The sequence below is a fragment of the Somniosus microcephalus genome, chromosome 12, assembly GCF_052327205.1.
Source record: "Somniosus microcephalus isolate GS21.2 chromosome 12, FLI_Smic_1.0, whole genome shotgun sequence".
In the NCBI taxonomy this organism is placed as follows: domain Eukaryota; kingdom Metazoa; phylum Chordata; class Chondrichthyes; order Squaliformes; family Somniosidae; genus Somniosus; species Somniosus microcephalus.
Genome location: NC_140998.1, coordinates 13,040,451 through 13,063,531, shown reverse-complemented (window position 1 = coordinate 13,063,531; position 23,081 = coordinate 13,040,451). Strand labels below are relative to the sequence as shown.

Sequence of the window (23,081 nt, the reverse complement as noted above, 5' to 3'; positions counted from 1 at the left end):
TTCCTCAGTCTGAGGGAGTTCTAGAATTCATTCCTCAGTCTGAGGGATGTTCTAGAATTCATTCCTTAGTCTGAGTGAGTTCTAGAATTTATTCCTCAGTCTGAGGGAGTTCTAGAATTCATTCCTCAGTCTGAGGGAGTTCTAGAATTCATTCCTCAGTCTGAGGGAGGTCTGGGATTCATTCTTCAGCCTGAGGGAGTTCTAGGATTCATTCCTCAGTCTGAGGGAGTTCTAGAATTCATTCCTCAGTCTGAGGGATGTTCTAGAATTCATTCCTTAGTCTGAGGGAGTTCTGGAATTCATTCCTCAGTCTGAGGGAGTTCTGGAATTCATTCCTCAGTCTGAGGGAGTACTAGAATTCATTCCTCAGTCTGAGGGAGTTCTAGAATTCATTCCTCAGTCTAAGGGAGTTCTAGAAATCAGTCCCCAGTCTGAGGGAGTTCTAGAATTCAGTCCCCAGTCTGAGGGAGTTCTAGAAATCAGTCCCCAGTCTGAGGGAGTTCTAGAATTCAGTCCCCAGTCTGAGGGAGTTCTAGGATTCTGTCCTGAACCTGAGAGGGAGTTCTAGAATCCAATCCTGAGTCTGAGGGAGTTCTAGAATTCAGTCCTCAGTCTGAGGGAGTTCTAGAATTTAGTCCTCAGTCTGAGGGAGTTCTAGAATTCAGTCCTCAGTCTGAGGGAGTTCTAGAATTCAGTCCTCAGTCTGAGGGAGTTGCAGAATTCATTCCTGGCCCTGGGGGCAGTTCTAGAATATTTTGCAGAGCATGGTTATTGAGTCAAAATGTCATAACTGCCTTTGGTTGAAAAGGATGATTTATTCAGACGTTGCTGCCCGATTTCCAATCCATTGCACAATCACTCGAATCTTTATTTTCCCTCCGTTTTGAAAACTTTATTGTAAAAAATCTACAGCATTTGAACACGTACAAGAAGAAAATATTTAGTTTCAGCAGCGAGAATTGTCAAATAGCCACATTGCGCAAATACATCAAAACCACGTGGAGATCATCAGGTGATAACAGTGATTGTACAGTCACTCTACACCATCATTCAAAAATGATCAGTCCTTTAAATTGAATTTTACACTGAAATCTGAATACAATCTGTACAGGTGCTTGTGACTCTCAAAAACAGTTTGTTTCCCTCCACATGGCCACAGCCAGGAAGACAGAACTCCATTTCTCTATTTCCTAATGGCCCCCCACCCCCACCTATTAATTTATCTGTGAATTTCTCTCCCTCCCTCCCTCCCTGCTCCTCTGCCCTCCACGATGCAAATACAAGAAAAACCAGAACATTCTCGAAATCCGCAGTTTTCCGTTTACGGATGAGAATCCTTAGTCAGGATCCCTCGGAGGAAAGGGACTCAATCCCCAAAACGTTAACTCGCTTTTTCCTCTCTTCACATTCCAAGGGTCCTCCCTGCGCGCTTCCTGTCTTATTTCACATTTCCCGCTTATTTTGCGGTATTAATCCAGTTGAGTGGACCTCCTGAGTTGTTGCCTCCCAGCTGTAGCTCACCTTCCATAGAGAGGAAATAAGAACATAAGAAATAAGAGCAGGAGTAGGCCATTCGGCCCCTTCGAGCCTACTCCACCATTTAACAAGATCATGGCTGATCTTCAGCCTCATCTCCACTTTCCCGCCCGATCCCTATATCCTTTGATTCCCCTAGAGTCCAAAAATCTATCGATCACTGCCTTGAATATACTCAATGACTTAGCATCCACAGCCCTCTGGGGCAGAGAATTCCAAAGATTCACAACCCTCTGAGTGAAGAAATTTCTCCTCATCTCAGTCCTAACTGGCCGACCCCTTATTCTGAGACTGTGACCCCTGGTTCTTGACTCCCCAGCCCAGCGGAAACAGCCTCTCAGTATCTACCCTGTCAATCACTCTAAGAATTTTATATGTTTCAATGAGATCACCTCTCATTCTTCGAAACTCCAGATAATAGATGCCCATTCTACTCTTTGGGCTGAATTTTGATACTGGAGGCGTGTAGGAGGCGGGACTACAACTTTTGGGGTTGTAGTCCCGTCTCCATCGAGTTGTGGCCAACCCACGCAATTTTCACTTGATTGACCTTGTTGAGCCCGTCCAGCAGGCTCAGCAGGCCAATTAAGGGCCACCCGGCAACAGGTGATGTCACAGATTGACATTTCATTAGTCAAGAGCTTTTGACAGATGAAATATCAGCATTTGACAGCTCTTTGAAGCTGTCAAACACTGACAATCTGTACACTAAGTTAATTCCTTCCTCTCAGGCTGAGTTAGAGATCTCTCCAGAACAGAAAGCTGAATGCTGCAACTTTTGACAGCTGGCGGCCATTCTGCTTTCTGTGCCAGTGAGATGAGGGACTCCCGAGACCTGAAGGAAGGAAGGCTGTAAAGGTAAGTAAAGGTAAGTAAAACTTATTTAAACATTTTACACACACCAAACACACTTACCTCTGCACGTCACTCAGCTGAACACCGGACATCTCGAACCCTCCAAGCCCTTCAGCCTGACGGTTCCACCTCACTAACTTGGTGTGGTTTGGAGCCGTCGGGAATCAGGTAGTTAATTGACACTAATCCCCTTCCCGCTTCGGGGAGGCTGGTCCCAGCACAGGTCAGATATCCGCCTCCTTTGAAATTGGCATGGAGGCGGGTTGGGGGCGGGATGGGTTCGTGCACCCCCCGATTTTGTGATTTTAACCCCCCACACGCCTCCAAACCCGCCTCAACGGCCCAATGAAAATCGAGCCCTTTGTCTTTGTACCTTGGGTGACCTCGGGAAACAGAACGAGATTGAGGGCTTGCAGCGAACAAGAAACTATCAGCAACAAAAGGGTTAACTAGATCTAAAAAAAAAAGAAGTTACTATAGCACTGCAGTAGTATAGTCAATAATACAACACATTTCACCACCTCAGGATGTCCCAAAGCGCTTTACAGCCAATGAAATGTTTTTGAAGTGTAGTCACTGTTGTAATGTAGGAAACACGGCAGCCAATTTGTGCACAGCAAGCTCCCACAAACAGCAATGAGATAAATGGCCAGATTCTAGTGATGTTTGTTGAGGGATAAATATTGGCCCCAGGCCACTGCGGGAACTCCCCCTGTTCTTCTTCAGAACAGCAGAGTGACAGCAGCAGGGGGAGTAACACAGAGTAAGGGGAGTAACTGTTACGGTTTCACTAATTTATTCATCCGACTGTTCATACGCAAGGAATTGGACTGGTCCAGCTCTAGCCGACTGTTTCCGGAACCTTCTGCCCCGGTGCATCAGTGAACTGGCGGAGATGTCGCGGAATAACTGCACTGCCTTTGGATAATTGCTGGGCGATTTTCTGCTGTTTGCTCAGCAGCATCAGGCAATGTCACTGCCGATCAGCGCTGACTCACTGGAGCTGTCCGGGGCTTGGTTTCAGACGTGTCTGGCTGGCCTGTTGCATTGATCACGTTATTAATGGATTGAAGTTTCAGCTCATGGATGTGTCATCTGAATGAAAACCGCCAAGAGGAAAAACAACTCCTGTTAGAAACATCTGACTCATAACTCCACTTCTCAGAACACACTTTAAAGTGCTTAATCCCCAGACATTGAACGAGATGAGCGCTTAATAACTCGAGTTTGTTTAAAAATGGGAGCCTGATGGAGATTTAGAGTTGCTGAATGCAGATACAGCCACCATTCCCTCACATTCATTTGTTGAGCCCTCTCATTTTCTTCCTTCCTTTTTATGATTCCTGTTTCCCCGTGTCCTTAGTCCCGTTGACCCATCACTGACCGACATTGGCTCCCGGTCCGGCAATACTTTGAATTAAAAATTCTCATCCTTGTTTTCAAATCCTTCCATGGCCTCGCTCGCCCCTCCCTGTCTCTGTAACCTCCTCCAGCCCCACAATCCTTCGCGATCTCTGCGCTCCGCTAATTCTGCCCTCTTGAGCATCCCTGATTTTAATCACTCCACCATTGGCGGCCGTGCCTTCAGCTGCCAAAGTCCTAAGCTCTGGAATTCCCTCCCTAAGCCTCTCCGCCTTTAAGACGCTCCTTAAAACCGACCTCTTTGACCAGGCTTTTGGTCACTTGTCCTAATGTCTCCTTTTTGTGGCTGGGTGCCAAATTTCGTTCGATAACGTTCCTGTGAAGTGCTTCGGGACGCTTTACTACGTTAAAGGCGCTGTATAAATGCAGGTTGCTGTTGTTGGCACAGCCTCGTGTTAACCAGCTGCCATCCCTCAGCGCGGACTCGATCTCTGGCCTGTGATGAGTTAACTCAGAGTGTTCCAGTTGGGCCTCAGGCCCGAGGAGGGAGACAAGGGGTGGGGGAAAAGGAAGGTACCAGATTTCCTGCTCTAGATCACCACCTGGTGACCCATGCTGGGAAGTACGGGTTAATATTTTCTGAGTTAGCAGTGCAGGAGATTCACGTCTTATCAGGAATTCAAGAGGTGAAATGGGCAGCAAATTATGAGGGCCCAAACTCTCGATATAAGCTCCTACTGCATGGAGCTCTGTGTCGGGACCTCTAATTTAGAAAAATTTATCCCCTGCACCCACATACGGACTTTAGGCAGGAGGAGATTCCTGGTTGGTTCTGAAGACTTATATGGTTGAATAGCCCATCTGCACTCAATGTCGAGGGGTCACAGATGACGAATGGGCACTTTGGTGGAGCTGGTATTCCGAGTGTGAGCTCCCAGTGGAACGCCCTGCCCTGCGGGAGCGCATTAAAGGGAAATGGGGCCCTTCAGGACAAACCTCTGGAGAAGAGAGATGCAAATAACTGTACGCAGAACACGGGGAAAAGGCGGAAAACGCACCAAGCCGGGATGGGTTTGCACATAGGGAGCTGGTTTTCATGGCCACTCATGAGGTGTTATTGGGAGGAGGTTGGAAGGGAGGCAGATGTAGTGTTCGACTGATTGGATACTCAGCATATACTGGTCCTTCGATCAGTAGTTTAACAGAGATGCTAATCCAGCGAGTAAGGCTTTGATCACAGTGTCAGCTGTGGCTCAGTCGGTAGCACTCTTGCTTCTGATGTTAGAAGGTTGTGGGTTTAAGTCCCACTCCAGAGGCTTGAGCATATAATCTAGGCTGACACTCCAGTGCAGTACTGAGGGAGTGCTGCACTGTCAGAGGTGCCATTCTTCGGATAAGGTGTTAAACTGAGGCCCCATTTACCCTCTCAGGTGGTGAGGGTAAAACATCACAGAGCCGCTATTTTGAAGAAGAGCAGGGGAGTTATCCCTGGTGTCCTGGGGCCAATATTTATCCCTCAATCAACATCCCTAAAACAGATGATCTGGTCATTATCACATTGCTGTTTGTGGGAGCTTGCTGTGCGCAATTTGGCTGCCGTGTTTCCTACATTACAACAGTGACTCCACTTCAAAAAGTGCTTCATTGGCTGTAAAGCGCTTTGGGACGTCCTGAGGTTGTGAAAGACGCGACAGAAATGCAAGTTCTTTCTGTTATGAGGAACATTGTCCGAACAGTTTGGGGTGATGATCTAACAGGGAAGAGGATGCTCAGAAACGGACTCTATTAAGGTAATATTAGGCTAATATTTACCCAGTGTCATTTCAAGGCCTTTTGGGGCTGCAAACGGTCTCGTGCAGTAGCACAAAACGGGCGATAGCGAATTAGCCGCCTGCTTTGCACCCCGCCCAAATTGACCTCAATGGAAAAGAAGATTGGGTGGAGTGGGTGTAAAACGGGGGTAATCGATTCACTCTCTTGAGCTTCCACCCAGGACCGATTTCACCCCCCCGCCCCGCTCCTTTGATCTTAGTAACATTCTTTTGCCTACTGGCACCAGGGGGAATAAAGCAGAAAAGGGAAAGCACTCTGATAGCGAGGGAATTAATGGATAGAGGCCAAGGGAACCATGGAGTCATCAGAGGTGAAGATGGGGTGAAATCCGTCTTGGCAGGGGGGTGGGGGGGTGGGGGTGTTAAACGGGCAATAGCAGGAAATTCTGACTAAAGTCAGAACATGTGGAGTCAGGGAGCAAGTAGCAGAATGGATAGCAAGCTGGCTACAAAACAGAAAACAGAGAGTAAGGGTTAAAGGTAGTTACTCCGATTGGCAAATGGTGGGAAGTGGTGTTCCCAAGGATCGGTGCTGGGACCACTGTTGTTCACCGTTTACATAAACGATTTGGAGTCGGGAATCGGAAGTACAATTTCAAAATTTGCGAATGACACCAAAAAATGGGGGTGTAGTTAATACATAGGAGGACTGCAACAAAGTACAGGGAGACATTAATACACTTGCAGAACGGGTGTGTAATCGGCAAATGAACTTCAATATAGGTAAGTGTGAGGTAATACATTTTGGTAGGAAGAATAAGGAGGCCTCATACTCCTTGGAAAATAAGTATCTAAATGGGGTAGAGGAATCAAGTGATCTGTGGGTACAGATGCACAGATCACTAAAAATAGCGACGCAGGTTATAAGGCCATAAGAATGCAAACCAATCATTGGGATTCATTTCTAGAGGGATAGAATTGAAAAGCAGCAAAGTTATGTTACACTTGTATCGAACATTGGTTAGACCCCACTTGGAGCACTGAGCACAGTTCTGGTCTCCATGTTATAAAAAGGATATAGAGGCACTGGAGAAGGTGCAAAAAGATTTACAAGGATGATACCAGAACTGAGAGGTTATTAACTATCAGGAAATATTGACCAGTCTGGGGCTCTATTCTCTAGCAAAGAGAAGTCTGCGGGGTGACTTGGTAGAAGTCTTTAAGATTATGAAAGGTTTGATAGGGTAGATGTAGAGAAGGTGTTTCCGCTTGTGGGCGAGACCAGAACTAGGGGCCGTCAATAGAAGATAGTCACTAATAAATCCAATGGGGAATTCAGGAGAAACTTCTTTACCCAGAGAGCAGTGAGAATGTGGAACTCGCTCCCACAGGGAGTAGTTGAGGCGAATAGTATAGAGGCATTCAAGGGGAAGCGAGATAAACACGAGGGAGAAGGGAATGGAAGGATTTGCTGATGGGGTGAGATGAAGCAGGGTGGGAGGAGGCTGGTGTGGAGCAGAAACACTGACGTGGATCAGTTGGGACGAATGGCCTGCTTCTGTGCTGGAAATACTTTGTTTACATCAAGTGCCCGATCTTTTCCATTAATTTCAAAGGCCGTAGGTAAAACAGGATGCCGATTCATCATCGCCTGATTTGTGCTGCCGCTCAAGACACGTTTCTGTCCCATTCTGTCCCCTGGGCTGTATTATAATTTAAGTATTGAATAAACCACCACTGGAGCATTTGTACTTACAGCAATGAAGGATGGATTCTACAATAGGGCCTTATTTGAAGCTTCATACCTATCTTCATCGGCCATTCACTTCTACCGGTGACGCCATTTCTCCAGAGTTTCCTGTCACTCTTCCGCCGAAGTTTTGGAGGATGATAGAGAGAACTCCAGTGGAAATTCAACCCAATAATGTTTTACCAGCCCACCGCACACTCCCTTCTCCTGCATAACCCACCCTCTCCATCATCTCCTTGGACATACCCGCAGTCCTCAATCACACAACAGGAGAGGCCCCAGAAAGAACGCAACAACGGAACGTTACACCAATATTACCCGACACCAAAATATTCCTGTAATATACAAAGCGATCTAATGCGATTCAGGTGCAGGGCATCCATAAAGTCAAGCACCCAAGCCCAAGAGGTCCCCACCTTTCTTTGGCACATCCAACCTGACCCTGCTGTGCCTTGTCTTCCTCCGGCAGCTGGGAAGAATCATCCGACAACAGCGACTCAAGTCGATCTCAATAAAAACCCACTGGCACTTTGGATCCAGAACCTGATCCCATTATTTTTCCCCAGGTAAAGTTAACCTGTATTTAAAAAAAAATATCATATTTCCAAAATAACCCTGTCGCGGTTTCTATTTAATTCTTGAAGCGAAACTTGACATTGCCACCAACTGCGTTGGCCTATTGGAATGTGCAGAACACTTGGGTGATTGAAAATTGCGGTGCGAGTTCCCTCGGAATAGATGAGTATGTTGTTGCTTTATACAAGGGTTTCTTCATTAAGAGATAGCAGACAGCAGCTCGTCTGATAGAGAAGGTCAGTTCCCTGGAGATGTGAAGTTGAAGAGGCCAATCGAGTGACCAAGACTGAGCACACGGGACACCATTAAAACATGCAGACTCAAAAGCGATTGATGGAGACGCCACGTACGTTCCTCCGGCCGGTGGGCAGGCTGTTGGAAGAACAGGTGACTCAAGTTGCCCAGCCTCCGATCTTCCTAAAAGGTGAAGGCATACACGACGCCAACCACCACAATGTTCCCGATGGTCGCTATTATCGCAATCCATAGCCAGATGGCATCGTTGGGGGACGAAGCTGGCTCCTCGGGCTGGTTTGGGGCAGAGGGCGTATCATTCACGTTGGTCGACGAATTGAAGAGCGAGAACTCTGTGTTGCATTCATCGATGGGTGAATCCATGAACGCTCCCGTCATAACAGGGATCTGTGGGGATAAGCACAACGCAAAGATATTCAGTGCTATTTTTCACAAGGGTTGATAGGGAACACACTTATAATGAACATAGGAACCTTGGAACAGAGGAATAGGAGTAGGCCATTCAGCCCCTCGAGCCTGCTCCGCCATTCAATCAGTTCATGGCTGATCTGCACCTCAATCCCATTTACCCGCCTCAGCTCCATATGGTTTGATACCCTTACCCAACAAAAATCTATCGATCTCAGTCTTAAAAATGTCAATTTAACCGCAGCATCCACAGCCTTTTAGGGGACAGAGTTCCAGATTTCCACTCTCCTTTGTGTGAAGAAGTGCTTCCTGATTTCACTCCTGAATGGCCTGGCTTTAATTTTAAGATTGTGCCCCCTTGCTCTGGACTCCCTCCATCAGAGGAAATAGTTTCTCTCTACCCCATTGAATCGTTTTAACATTTTAAAGGCCTCGATCAGATCACCTCTCAATCTTCTATACTTAAGGGAATACAACACAGGAACATAGTAACATAGGAACAGGAGTAGGCAATTCAGCCTGCTCTGCCATCCTTTGGCCCATGTCCCTTAATACCTTTGGTTAACAAAAATCCATCAATCTCCAATTTAAAATTAACAATTGATCCAGCATCAATTGCCGTTTGCGGAAGAGAGTTCCAAATTTCTACCACCCTTTGTGTGTAGAAGTGTTTCCTAATTTCACTCCTGCAAGGTCTGGCTCTAATGTTTAGACTCTGCCCCCTAGTCCTAGAACCCCAACCAGTGGAAATCGTTTCTTTCTATCTACCCTATCTGCCTGCTCCTATTTCTTATGTTCTTATGTTCTTAGATAGGATGGTTGGGGAAATGGCATACTGGATTTTCAGAAAACCTGGGACAATGTGCCATAAAGAAGACTATTGGGGAAGATTAAGGAGCACGGAATAGAAGAAGCGTAACAAATTGAATTCAAAATTGGTTAGAAGGGAGGAAACAGGAAGTAACATAGAAACATAGAATCATAGAAGATAGGAGCAGGAGTAGGCCATTCGGCCCCTGGAGCCTGCTCCACCATTTAATGAGATCATGGCTGATCATCCAAATTCAGTACCCAGTCCCTGCCTTCTCCCCATATCCCTTGATCCCTTTAGCCTTAAGAAATATATCTAACTCCTTCTTGAATATATTTAATAAGTTGGCCTCTACTGCCTTCTGTGGTAGAGAATTCCACAGGTTCACCACTCTCTGGGTGAAGAAATTCCTCCTCATCTCTGTGGTGTATGTGCCTTTAAGAGCCCCTGTGTACTGTAATGCCGGTAGTGGCCACTCGGGCTATATAAGCCTGTATAGTGTCTTGTATCTTTTACTTCACCTCCAGACTTTGTTCAGTAAACACCTGTTAAACCAACTCCTGCATTCCGTGTCTCCATTAACACATGGATACAACAGTGGCGACGAATTGGAAATGGACTTACCTGCAATTCGGCAGCACCTCAAGGAGATCGATTCCTCAGACGAAGGTCGAAGAAAAAAAAAGAAAAAACTGTTGTTTCACCAGCTAGCTGGGCTGGTGGCAGGTACTGCAATAATCCTTCCTGGGCTGCGGGCTGGGGCTCAATCGGCTGGCTCTGCAGCGGGGCCGAGCAGCGAAGGCAGAGGCAAACAGAGACGGAGGGTGGAGCACTCGGGAGACGGCCAGCGCTGCAAAGCAGGTCGGCGTTCGGACCAAGCAGAGGGAGGGAAAAGTCCCAGCGAGTCCGGCGGGAACGAGTCTCCGACTATTAAAAATATCTGTATAAATAAAAACCGCGGAGAACAGCGTTGTCAGCAGCGGCAGCGGCGGGAAAGCGCGGGAGGCGCCATTGTTTCTCGGCAGGGAAGAAAGGAAAGCGCGGGAGGCGCCATTTTTTTTTCAGGATGCCTAAGACTGGCAATATTACTGCTTTCGATAGTGATGTAGAGGATTGGACCACATATGTGGAAAGAGTGGAGGTATATTGCACAGCGAATGAAATAGAGGATGATAAAAAGGCATCGGTACTTCTAAATCTAATGGGCTCAAGGACATACGGGCTGTTACGAAATTTAATCACTCCAGCCAAACCGATGGACAAGAATTTTAAAGAGATTCTACAGGAGCACCCTACAGGAGCGCTTAAACCCAACAACGCTGCTGATAGCGGAACGATTCAAGTTCTTCAGGAGGAATCAGCACAAGAATGAAAGTAACGCTGATTACCTCACCGAATTAAGGAAGCTGTCAAAGCACTGCCAATTCGGGGCAGGACTGGCAGATTCTCTTCGAGACAAATTCGTCTGCGGTCTCCAAAGTGAAGGAACACAGAAAAGGCTACTTTCTGAGAAAGATTTAACACTGGACAAGGCTTTCAGTGTGGCTGTATCATACGAAGCAGCAGCAAGAGGAGCTGCAGAGATACAGCAAAAGCCACAGGACTTCGGCACCCATGAAATGACTCAGGGTTTCGAGAGATGTTATCGCTGCGGCAGATCCACCCATGACCAGAGGGACTGCTGGTTCAAGGACAAAGCATGCAGGCAATGCGGAAAGATGGGACACATTGCACGTGTATGCTGATCTGGAAACAAAAAATCCACTGACAGAAAAAAAATCAATAAAGTAAAGTACAGAAAGGTACAAATGATGATGGACAGTAGCTCCGAAGACCAGAAGAGCGATAGCGACTCCGGAAACAAGAGACTAAGCTGTCTCAAATTACATAATGTAATTGCCAAAGAAGATTACCAGACCATTTGGGTTACCCTCACGATAGCGGGGTCCCCAGTTAAAATGGAGCTAGATACAGGATCAGCTCTGACCGTCATAAGTCGGCGGGATTACGAGCGGCTATTTCCGCATATATCTTTGAAAGACACATCCATTATCTTGAAAACATATACGGGGCAGAAAGTATACCCCAGAGGGAAAATAAGGGTGCCTGTTGTATACAACGGCAAGGAAATACAGAAGTTGTATTTATACATTCTGCAAGATGGTGGTCCACAGCTGTTGGGACGTGAATGGATCAGGAAGATACGTTTAGACTGGCACTCCATTCAGGCACTGACGGTGACCAGTAACAAAAAAAATGATGATGACGTCATACCTGAACGATTAAAAGACATCTTGGCCAACGCCAAAGAAGTGTTTCAACAGGAACTAGGAACCTTGAAAGGCGTCACCGCCTCAATAAAAGTGGAAGATGTGGCAATTCCCAAGTTTTTTAAGGCAAGGCCGGTGCCATACGCAATTCGTCCAGCAGTCGACGCAGAGCTGGAGAATTTGGAAAAGGCAGGCATGTTATCCAAGATAGATTGGAGCGAGTGGGCAACACCCATCGTCCCGGTCATGAAGAAAATGTTGAATAATGATAAATCTGAAGAACAGAGAAAAATTCGCATCTGTGGGGACTTCAAGGTGACTGTAAACCCGGTCCTTCACATGGTACAGTACCCTCTTCCGAGGATAGAAGATATTTTCGCCTCACTATCCGGAGGGAAACGTTTCACCAAAATTGACTTAGCACAGGCATATCTACAGATGGAGGTTGAGGAGGCCTCTAAAAAGTATCTCACGATAAACACACACAAAGGCCTGTACCAGTACAATCGACTGGTTTTCGGAGTAGCATCAGCTCCAGCTATCTGGCAAAGAGCTATGGAACAAGTCCTGCAAGGGATTCCGGGGACTCAATGCTACCTAGACGACATCCTTGTAACAGGAGAAAACGACAATGAGCACCTTGCCAATTTGGAGCAGGTGCTCACTAGGCTGAGAGAACGGGGCCTACGAGCAAATCGCCCCAAGTGCGAATTTTTCCAGAAACAAATATCATATTGTGGCCACATAATTAACGAAGAAGGGTTGCATAAGTCACCTGAAAAAATTGAAGCGGTCATAAAAGCCCCAGCACCTGAAAATGTCTCACAATTAAGGTCGTTCCTGGGATTGATAAATTACTATCATAAATTTTTACCGAACTTGTCAACTGTTCTGCACCCTCTTAACGAACTGCTACAAGCAGGAGTAATTTGGAAATGGAGCGAAGACTGTAAACGTGCCTTCCATAAATGCAAAGGCTTGATCACGTCCAAGGAAGTTTTGGCTCATTACAACCCATCACTGCCAATCAGACTGGCGTGCGATGCATCCCCTTATGGTGTAGGGGCGGTATTATCGCATAGATTCCCTGATGGCTCGGAGCGGCCGATAGCTTTTGCGTCACGCTCATTGAACTCAGCTGAGCGTAACTATGCCCAGATCGACAGGGAAGCACTCAGCCTGGTATGGGGAGTGAAGAAATTCAACCATTACCTACACGGACAAAAATTTACCTTGTTGACTGACCATCAACCCCTCGTCTCCATATTCAACCCTAAAAAGGGCGTTCCCATTATGACAGCGCAAAGGTTACAGAGGTGGTCCCTTTTCCTAGGGGCACACCAATATGACATAGAATACAAAGGATCATAACAGCAAGGAAATGCTGACGGTTTATCACGTCTACCGTTGCCAATGGTAGAAGAGGCACCTACAGTGGACCCAGTGGAGATGTTCCACTCAACCATAGTGGAATGTCTACCAGTAACAAATTCTACCATTGAAAAGGAAACAAGAAATGACCCGACTCTCTCACGAGTCTACGATTTAATGGTGAAGGGATGGCCAGCACATGGCGAACCACTGTTGCCAGCATTCTCGTAAAGAAGAGAACAGCTGTCAGTGTGCCGAGGAACCTTGATGTGTGGATCCAGAGTGGTGATTCCACCCAAACTCCAGGATAAAGTGCTAAAGGAGCTTCACGAGGGGCATCTGGGCGGAGTGAAAATGAAGAACCTAGCCAGAGCGTTTGTATGGTGGCCAGGTATCGATGGAGACATCGAAGAAATGACCAAGGGCTGTCTAGGATGCCAGAAGGTTCAAAACGCCCCACCACAAGCCCCTCTACATCCATGGGAGTGGCCCTCATCTCCCTGGCAAAGGGTACACATCGACTTTGCTGGTCCATTTATGGACTCAATGTTCTTAATCGCGGTTGATGCACACTCCAAGTGGCCGGAGGTAATAAAGATGTCCTCCACCACCACGGAAAAAGCCATCACAGTATTAAGGACCATATTTGCCAGGAATGGGCTGCCTGAACAGATCTGTTCTGATAATGGACCGCAATTTGTGTCCGAAGAATTCAGGAAGTTCTTAAAAAACAATGGGGTTAAGCACTACACGTCCGCCCCATACCATCCCGCCACCAATGGATTGGCTGAAAGGTTTGTCCAGACCTTCAAGAAGGCCATAAAGGCCATGAGTAATGAAGATATAAATCTACAGCATAAGGTAGATAACTTCTTGTTTGCATACAGGAATGCAACACATGTGGTTACAAACCAAACTCCCGCCATGATGTTTTTCAATAGAAGACTAAGATACCGGCTGGATTTGATCAAGCCAAACATCAGAAGGGACGTAGAGAACCGGCAATTTCAAGGCATGAATGAAAGGCCAACTAGAACCTTCCAGATAGGTCAACAAGTTTTGGCCCGGGACTACCGTACCGAGAAATGGCAGCCTGGAACTATTTGCACACGACTAGGACCGCTGATGTATACCGTGGACATTGGGGAAAGCATAATAAGGCGCCATGCTGACCAGATCATAGAGTCATCCGAAAAGGGACAACCGACACCACAACTCTATACGCCTAATGATGAAGCAGAGATACCCATAGTATCTACCTCCGATCCGGTGATACTGGAACCAGATGAACCCGACACTGGCATTCAAGCCGAATCGACCTTGCCAAAAGAACCTACTACACCACCGAAAACTGCTGCACCACTGAGGCGTTATCCGGACCGAGTCAGGAAGCCTCCAGAGAGACTGACTTATAATTGATTAACTGCAGCAAATGTGTAGATTATTGTTCTTGTAAACATGTTCATTAATGATTACTTAAAATGTTATGTACTGGTTGTCTAAAAGGGGAGGAATTGTGGTGTATGTGCCTTTAAGAGCCCCTGTGTACTGTAATGCCGGTAGTGGCCACTCGGGCTATATAAGCCTGTATAGTGTCTTGTATCTTTTAGTTCACCTCCAGATTTTGTTCAGTAAACACCTGTTAAACCAACTCCTGCATTCTGTGTCTCCATTAACACACGGATACAACAATCTCTGTCCTAAATGGCTTACCCCTTATCCTTAGACTGTGACCCCTGGTTCTGGACTCCCCCGCCATTGGGAACTTCCTTCCTGCATCTAGTCTGTCTAGTCCTGTTAGAATTTTATAAGTTTCAATGAGAGCCCCTCTCATTCTTCTGAACTCTAGAGAATATAAGCCTAATCGACCAATCTCTCTTCATACATCATTCCTGCCATCCCAGGTATCAGTCTGGTGAATCTTCGTTGCACTCCCTCCATGGCAAGAACATCCTTCCTCAGATAAGGCGACCAAAACTGCACACAATACTCAAGGTGTGGTATCACTAAGGCCCTGTACAACTGCAGCAAGACATCCTTGCTCCTGTACTCAAATCCTCTCGTTATGAAGGCCAACATACCATTTGCCTTCTTAACCGCCTGCTGCACCTGCATGCTGACCTTCAGCGACTGGTGCACAAGGACACCCAGGTCTCGTTGCACTTCCCCTTTTCCCAATCTATTGCCATTCAGATAATAACCTGTCTTCCTGTTTCTGCCACCAAAGTGGATAACCTCGCATTTATCCACATTATACTGCATCTGCCATGAATCTGCCCAATCACCCAACCCGTCAAAATCATCCTGGAGTTTCTCGTCACCCTCCTCACAGCACACACGCCCACCCAGCTTTATGTCAGCTGCAAACTTGGAGATATTACATCTAGTTCCCTCGTCTAGATCATTAATATATATTGTGACTAACTGGGGTCCTAGCACCGATCCCTGCGGTACCCCACTCGGAAAAAGACCCGTTTATTCCAACTCTTTGCTTCCTGTCTGCCAACCAGTTTTCTATCCAAGTCAGCACCTTACCCCCAATCCCATGTGCTTAACTTTACATGCTAATTTCTTATGTGGGACCTTATCGAAAGCCTTCTGAAAGTCCAAATACACCACATCTACTGGTTCTCCCTTATCTATTCTACCAGTTACATCCTCAGAAAATTCCAGTAGATTAGTCAAGCATGATTTACCTTTTGTAAATCCAATTAGGAGTTAAGCGCAGAGATTGGAAGTGAGCCCTGGTGTTCTATTCACTGTCTACATCGAGGATTTGAATACAAGGCTAGAGGGAGGGATGTCCAAATTTGCAGATAATATTAAAATAGGAGGTTTAGTGAATCATTCTGAGGATCAAGTGAAGTTGCAGTCACATACACGCCAACAACAACTCGCATTTATTTGGTGCCGTTAATGAAAATCATCACAAGATGCTTAGCAGGAGGGTAGCTGGGCAAAAAATTGGATTCTGAGCCAAAGAAGGAGATTATTAGGAGGGGTGAGCAAAAGCTTGGTCAAAGCGGTGAGTTTTCCCAAGGGTCTTACAGGTGGCGAGCGAGGTGGAGAGGCAGAGACGTTTTGGGAGTGCTCCTGCAGGCCACCACAAAACTAATCGGAGCTGATGGGAATTCCACCCCCCACCACCCCCCCCCACCCACCCACAATCAAGCCCAGCAATCGAGATCCCGCCCACCCTCCAGAACTTACCCTCCTGCCGACTGAGCTGCCTTGGAGCCGCCCAATGTCACATCGGCTCGAATCGAGCGAGCGGCCTGTGTGGGACGGGCAGCTCCCCGGTTCTGTCTAAATGGTTCGTGCCTTTCTGCTGCCCCTCCCGGTCGAGCGACCCAAATGGTAAAGTGCCCCCCTCAAGGCACATAATGGTACATAGGGTCATACAGTCATAATGGCACAGAAGGAGGCCATTTGGCCCATCGAGTCCGTGCCGGCCCACTGTAGAGCAATCCAGTCAGTCCCATTCCCCCGCTCTATCCCCGTAGCCCTGCAAGTTTATTTCCCCCAAGTGCCTATCCAGTCTCCCCTTGAAAACATTGAGTGTCTCCGTTTCCACCACTTCCGTCGGCAGCGAGTTCCAGCTCCTCACCACTCGCTGCGTAAAAAAGATTTTCCTCACATCCCCACAGGACCAGACAGCAGTGAATTGCCCCCTTTTACCTGCAGTGCCGACTCTACATACACAGGACCTGACGCCGAGACATAGACGAGCTGTACTGTACCGAGCACCTCTTTCTTAGATATAATTATCCAGTACCTTTTAAAAGGAGTCAATGGATCCAACCTAACAGAAAAACCGGCCACATCCTTTCCCGGCAGGACAGTGACCTTTTTAAACATGATACCTCAGCGATCCTTTTATCCTAAACAGTTTTGACTTTGCAAAATGCTTCTTGAATTTGTGTTGACATTTTGAAACAGAACGTAAGTTGCCCCAGAACATGTTTCTAAAGCACTTAAGAGCCTGCGCATCCCCCGCACTCTGAAATGCTATAGGCGACCAGAGGCAGCGACCCTCTTAAAGCTCTCCGCTTGTCTTAATTTGCAGCCGTTTCCAGAAAGATTAACATATTTGTTTCCAGGTCTTTGTGATTTTTCACTGGACGAAATTGTTTGTAAAGTTAACAAGACCATTTACTGCTTGTAGATTTACTGCACGCACTGATAGACAATGGATATCTTTATTCATTCAGGTGATAAGTGTTGTGTATGTACCTTTAAGAGAATAACTGGTCTCAGACTGCAGTACCGGCAGTGACCACCCCTGAATAAAAGGCGCTAGTGAGCCTCTGTTGTTTTCAGTTTCACTATTGACTTCCACCAGTAAAGACTTGTTTTGTTCAACTCCTGCTGTCCGTGTCTCAATCATTCACGGACATAATACTGGCGACGAGCAGATACGAACCTACCTACAGTCTGCACCACCTCCTGGGATCCATTCCTACAGCGAAGTGAGCAGAGGTCGAGGCCAGAAAGAAAAGAAAGTAAGAGGCAGTAGAAACGGGCGTCGACCGTGGGCAACTGCCCCTGTGTTAGCGGAGTTGAAGATTGCTGGAGAAGCTGTCGGAAGCGGGCCCTGGTTCCTGTCGACGGTGCTTCAGCTAATCGGGCTGGTGGCAGGTAGTACACTGATCCTTCCTGGGCTGCAGCGGTCGCGAACTCGAGCAGGTGGTTTGCAACGGGGCCGAGCAGCGTTGTCGGGAAGAAGAGAGAGCGAGGGTGGAGCACACAGGGCGCGGCTGGTGCTACGAAGCCGGGCTGCGTATAGACCCGAGAAGAGGGAGGCAAGAGTTCCACAGGGTTGTTCCACGACGGGAAAATAATAAAAAAAAGAAATATTAAACGCGCAAGAAACCGCGAGGAGCTGCAGGTTGCAACGGGAACCGCGGAAAGCAGCGCTAGCAACAGCGGGGAACAAGGCAAAGCGCGGGAGGCGCCATCTTAATCAGCGGGGAAGAAGGCAAAGCGTGAGAGCCGCCATTTTATTAAATCAGGGAAGAAGGCAAAGCGCGGGAGGCGCCATTTTAGATTTGCAAGATGCCGAAGACTGGCTGTATCACTGCTTTTGATAATACAATAGAGGACTGGACCACGTATGTGGAAAGAGTCGAGGTATATTTCGAGGCAAACGAAATAGCTGAGGAGAAAAAGGCATCGATATTGCTAAACTTAATGGGCGCCAGAACGTACGGCCTATTGTGGGACCTGATTACTCCAGCCAAACCGAAGGCGAAGAGTTTTAACGAAATTGTTGCTGTCCTACAGGAACACCTAAACCCTGCACCGCTGTTGATAGCAGAAAGATTTAAATTCCACAGGAGAACTCAGCATAAAGATGAGAGCAATGCTGAGTACCTTACGGAACTACGCAAGCTATCAAAGCACTGCCAGTTCGGAGCAGGACTGGCAGATACCCTACGGGACAAATTTGTCTGTGGACTCCTGAGTGAAGGAACACAGAAGAAGTTACTATCAGAGAAAGAGCTGACGCTAGATAAGGCTTTCAGCGTGGCAGTATCGTATGAAGCAGCAGCCAGGGGAGCTGCAGAAATTCAGCAAAAGCCACAGGAATACGGCACCCACGAAATGACACGGGGATTTGCAAAATGTTATCGCTGCGGCAGAACTAACCATGACCAGAAGGACTGCTGGTCCAAACACAAAATATGCAGGCAATGCGGAAAAATGGGACACATTGCACGAGTTTGCAGGTCTGGGAAGAAGACCAGCGACAACAAAAAGGCTACTAAGGGACCGTACAAGAAAGTACAAAAGATGACGGACAGTAGTTCCGAAGACCAGATGAGCGATAGTGAATCCGGGAACAGGAGACTAAGCTGTCTCAAACTTCACAATGTAATCGCAAAAGAGGATCACCGAACCATCTGGGTCACCCTCATGATAGCAGGGTCCCAAGTTAAAATGGAATTGGATACAGGATCAGCGCTAACCGTCATGAATCGACGAGACTACGAGCAGCTATTCTCACACACACCCTTGAGAGAGACATCCATCATCTTGACGACGTATACAGGGCAAAAAGTATACCCCAGAGGAAAAATAAGGGTGCCTGTCGAATATAACGGCAAGAAAATACGGAAAATGTATCTCTACATACTGCCAAATGGTGGACCACTGTTATTGGGACGTGAATGGATCAGGAAGATAAACTTAGATTGGCACTCCATTCATGCAATGATGGTGGGCGGTAAAAAAGATGAAGACGTCACTCCTGGACGATTGTCAACAATCTTAGCTAACGCCAAAGAGGTATTTCAACAAGAACTGGGCACGTTTAAAGGCGTAACCGCCTCGATAAAAACAGAAGAGAATGCAGTTCCCAAGTTTTTCAAAGCAAGACTGGTACCATATGCAATTCGCCCAGCCGTCGAGGCAGAGCTGGAGAATCTGGAGAAGGCAGGCGTGTTGTCTAAGGTCGACTGGAGCGAGTGGGCGACACCCATCATTCCTGTCATGAAGAAAACATTAAGCAATAAGTCCGGGGAGCCAAGGAAGATTCGCATCTGTGGGGATTTCAAGGTGACGGTGAACCCAGTCCTTCACACAGTACAATATCCTCTTCCAAGGATAGAAGACATCTTCGCCTCACTGTCTGGAGGGAAGCGTTTTACAAAAATTGACCTAGCACAAGCATATTTGCAGATGGAGGTTGAAGAGTCCTCTAGGAAGTATCTCACGATAAACACTCACAAAGGTCTTTACCAGTATCATCGATTGGTATTCGGAGTAGCATCGGCTCCAGCGATATGGCAAAGAGCGATGGAACAAGTCCTGCAAGGGATTCCAGGGACTCAGTGTTACTTGGACGACATCCTTGTGACAGGTGAAGATGACAGTGAACACCTTAACAGCCTAGAACAGGTGCTCACTAGACTACGGGAACATGGGCTGCGAGCCAACCGCCCCAAGTGCGAGTTTTTTAAGAAACAGATATCGTATTGTGGCCACGTGATTGATGAAGAGGGGTTACATAAGTCCCCTGACAAAATTGAAGTGGTTGTTAAGGCCCCAGCGCCTGAAAATGTGTCGCAACTGAGGTAATCCTCGGATTGGTGAATTACTACCATAAGTTTTTGCCGAATTTGTCAACAATTCTGCACCCACTGAACGCCCTGCTACGAACGGGAGTAGCATGGGAATGGAGCAATGATTGTCAGCGGGCCTTTCAGAAGAGTAAGGACTTAATCACTTCAAGGGAAGTATTGGCTCACTACAACCCAGCACTGCCGATCAGACTGGCGTGTGATGCGTCTCCCTACGGCATTGGGGCGGTACTGTCACATAAATTCCTTGATGGTTTAGAGAGGCCGATAGCTTTTGCGTCACGCTCGTTAACTTCTGCCAAGCGTAACTATGCCCAGATTGACAGAGAGGCCCTCAGCCTAGTGTGGGGGGTGAAGAAGTTCAATCACTACCTGCACGGTCAAAAATTTACTCTACTAACCGATCATCAACCTCTTGTCTCCATTTTCAACCCTCAGAAGGGCGTACCGATAATGACAGCACAACGGCTGCAGAGGTAGTCCCTTTTCCTAGGGGCACACCAATATGACATTGAGTGCAAAGGAACTAAACAGCATGGGAATGCTGATGGATTGTCACGCCTACCGTTGCCGACGGTGGAAGAAGAAGACCTTGCAGTGGATCCAATGGAGTTATTCCACTCGACCATAGTCGAATGTCTCCCTGTGACGAATGCAAACATAGAAAAGGAAACACGTAATGACCCGACACTATCACGGGTCTATGATTTAACGGTGAAGGGATGGCCAGCACATGGCGAACCACTGCTGCCAGCATTCTCGCCGAGAAGAGAACAGCTATCAGTGTGCAGAGGAACCTTGATGTGTGGATCCAGTGTAGTAATTCCACCTAAGTTGACGCATAGAGTGCTCAATGAGCTTCATGAGGGTCATCTGGGTGGGGTAAAAATGAAGAACTTAGCCAGAGCGTTTGTGTGGTGGCCGGGAATCAATAGAGAAATCGAAGAGATGACCAAGAGCTGTGCAGGATGCCAGAAGGTCCAAAACGCCCCACCACAAGCTCCTCTGCATCCATGGGAGTGGCCCTCGTCTCCATGGCAAAGGGTGCACATTGATTTTGCTGGTCCCTTCATGGACTCGATGTTTTTAATTGCGGTGGATGCACATTCAAAGTGGCCAGAGGTAATAAAAATGTCCTCAACCACCACGGAAAAAACTATCACAGTTTTACGAACCATATTCGCCAGGAATGGGCTGCCTGAACAGATTTGCTCTGACAATGGACCACAGTTTGTGTCTGAAGAGTTCCGGAGGTTCTTAAAGAACAATGGTGTTAAGCATTACACATCTGCCCCATATCATCCAGCCACTAATGGATTGGCCGAGAGGTTTGTCCAAACATTCAAGAAGGTTATCAAGGCAATGTGTAATGAAGATATACCCCTACAACACAAGGTGGACAACTTCTTGTTTGCCTACCGGAATGCGACACATGCGGTTACCAACCAAACTCCAGCCATGATGTTCTTCAATCGAAGACTACGATGCTGCTTGGATTTGGTTAAGCCAAACGTCCGAAGAGATGTGGAGAACAGGCAGTTTCAGAATATGAATGAAAGGCCGACCAGGAGTTTTAAGATCGGTCAACCAGTTTTGGCCCGGGACTACCGCACTGAGAAATGGCAGCCAGGAACGATTTGTACACGGCAAGGACCTCTCATGTATACCGTGGACGTTGGAGAGAGCATTGTAAGATGCCATGCTGACTAGATTCTAGAGTCACTGGAAAACGTCAACTCCACACCACGATCTGATACACCTGGTAATGAAATCGACGTACCAATTGCAGCTACCACAGAACCGGTAATATTGGAAGCAGATGAACCAAACAACGACATTGATCCTGACTCAGCATTGCCAGAAGAACCTGATACCCCAAAGAGGCGTTATCCAGACAGAATCAGGAAGCCTCCTCAAAGACTGAACTTATAATTGCTTAAACTTAACCAATGTATCTAGCAACTGTAATTGTGATTGTAATTAGTTATCATTTAGTTGTTAAATGAATGTTATGTACTGTTTATCTAAAAGGGGAGGAATTGTTGTGTATGTACCTTTAAGAGAATAACTGGTCTCAGACTGCCGTACCGGCAGTGACCACCCCTGTATAAAAGGCGCTAGTGAGCCTCTGTTGTTTTCAGTTTCACTATTGACTTCCACCAGTAAAGACTTGTTTTGTTCAACTCCTGCTGTCCGTGTCTCAATCATTCACGGACATAATAATAAGGAAAGAGCTCAGGCTAATCTGTTCCTAAGTGGAATCATTCCCAGCTGTCCTCTGTCTATACGGATTTATTTTGTGTTTTTATATTAGTGGGAAATAATTGGGTGTAGATAGTGGAGGCAACTTTAAGAAGGAAAAGTTGGAATCTGTTTTTCACTGGGATCATGCAAAGACTAGGAACTGATATTGGGGTCCCATTAAACAAGCCACAGATAACACTGTATCAGGTTCAGCAAGCAATGATCAATGCTGGATTTAAGTTTCTGCATTCAAGGGAGACAGATCAAGTAGGGGAAGCAAGTCTGGATTAGATGTAAATCAGCAGTGTGGTGGAACACTCTCCACACACCTGGATGGATGCAGCCAAAACACTCAAGAAGCTCAACACCATCCAGGACAGAGCAGTTCACTTGATCGGTGCCCTTGTCACTGGAGTGGCCCAGAAATTCGGCTCTCCCCGAGTGAGTACGCACGGGGTACTCACCCGTAGGCCGAATGGAAGTGCCGGTTTTCTGCATGCACTGCGCATGCGCAGGAAACCGGCACTTCCGATCCTCTGAACGAAGAGGTTCAGAGGTCGAACGCACGCGCAGGGGAGGCTGCGCGTGCGCTTTGAACTTCGTTTTTTTTTACAGGTTTTCCCGGGAGGGTAAGCCTGCAGGATTTACACATTTAAAAAGCAGGCGTAAGGCCTGCTTTTTGCAAGGTAAGTGGTCAATTAATTAAAATTAAAACATTTTTTCCACAGGTTTATTATTTTTAAATACTTTAAAGCAAGGTAAGTTTATTTTTAGCCCCGTTATAATATA

General features: G+C 46.9%; 1 protein-coding gene across 2 annotated transcripts in view; it reads right to left on the bottom strand.

Moving 5' to 3' along the window:
* Positions 1-877: 877 nt before the first annotated feature.
* LOC147109028 (uncharacterized protein C14orf132) overlaps positions 878-23,081 on the bottom strand; it is a 134,179-nt gene continuing 111,975 nt past the window's right edge. Inside the window, exons 2-3 of one of the 2 annotated variants that reach the window (XR_015080166.1) lie at positions 7,692-8,493; positions 878-3,486 (exon numbers count right to left, since the gene is read on the bottom strand). Coding sequence is in view for 1 of the 2 variants with exons in the window: in XM_086002593.1 (XP_085858719.1) it covers positions 8,269-8,493 (225 nt within the window). In the remaining variant the exon portion in view is untranslated. Of the gene's footprint in view, positions 8,494-23,081 lie in introns of both variants that reach the window. The other variant, XM_086002593.1, reaches the window with a different exon arrangement.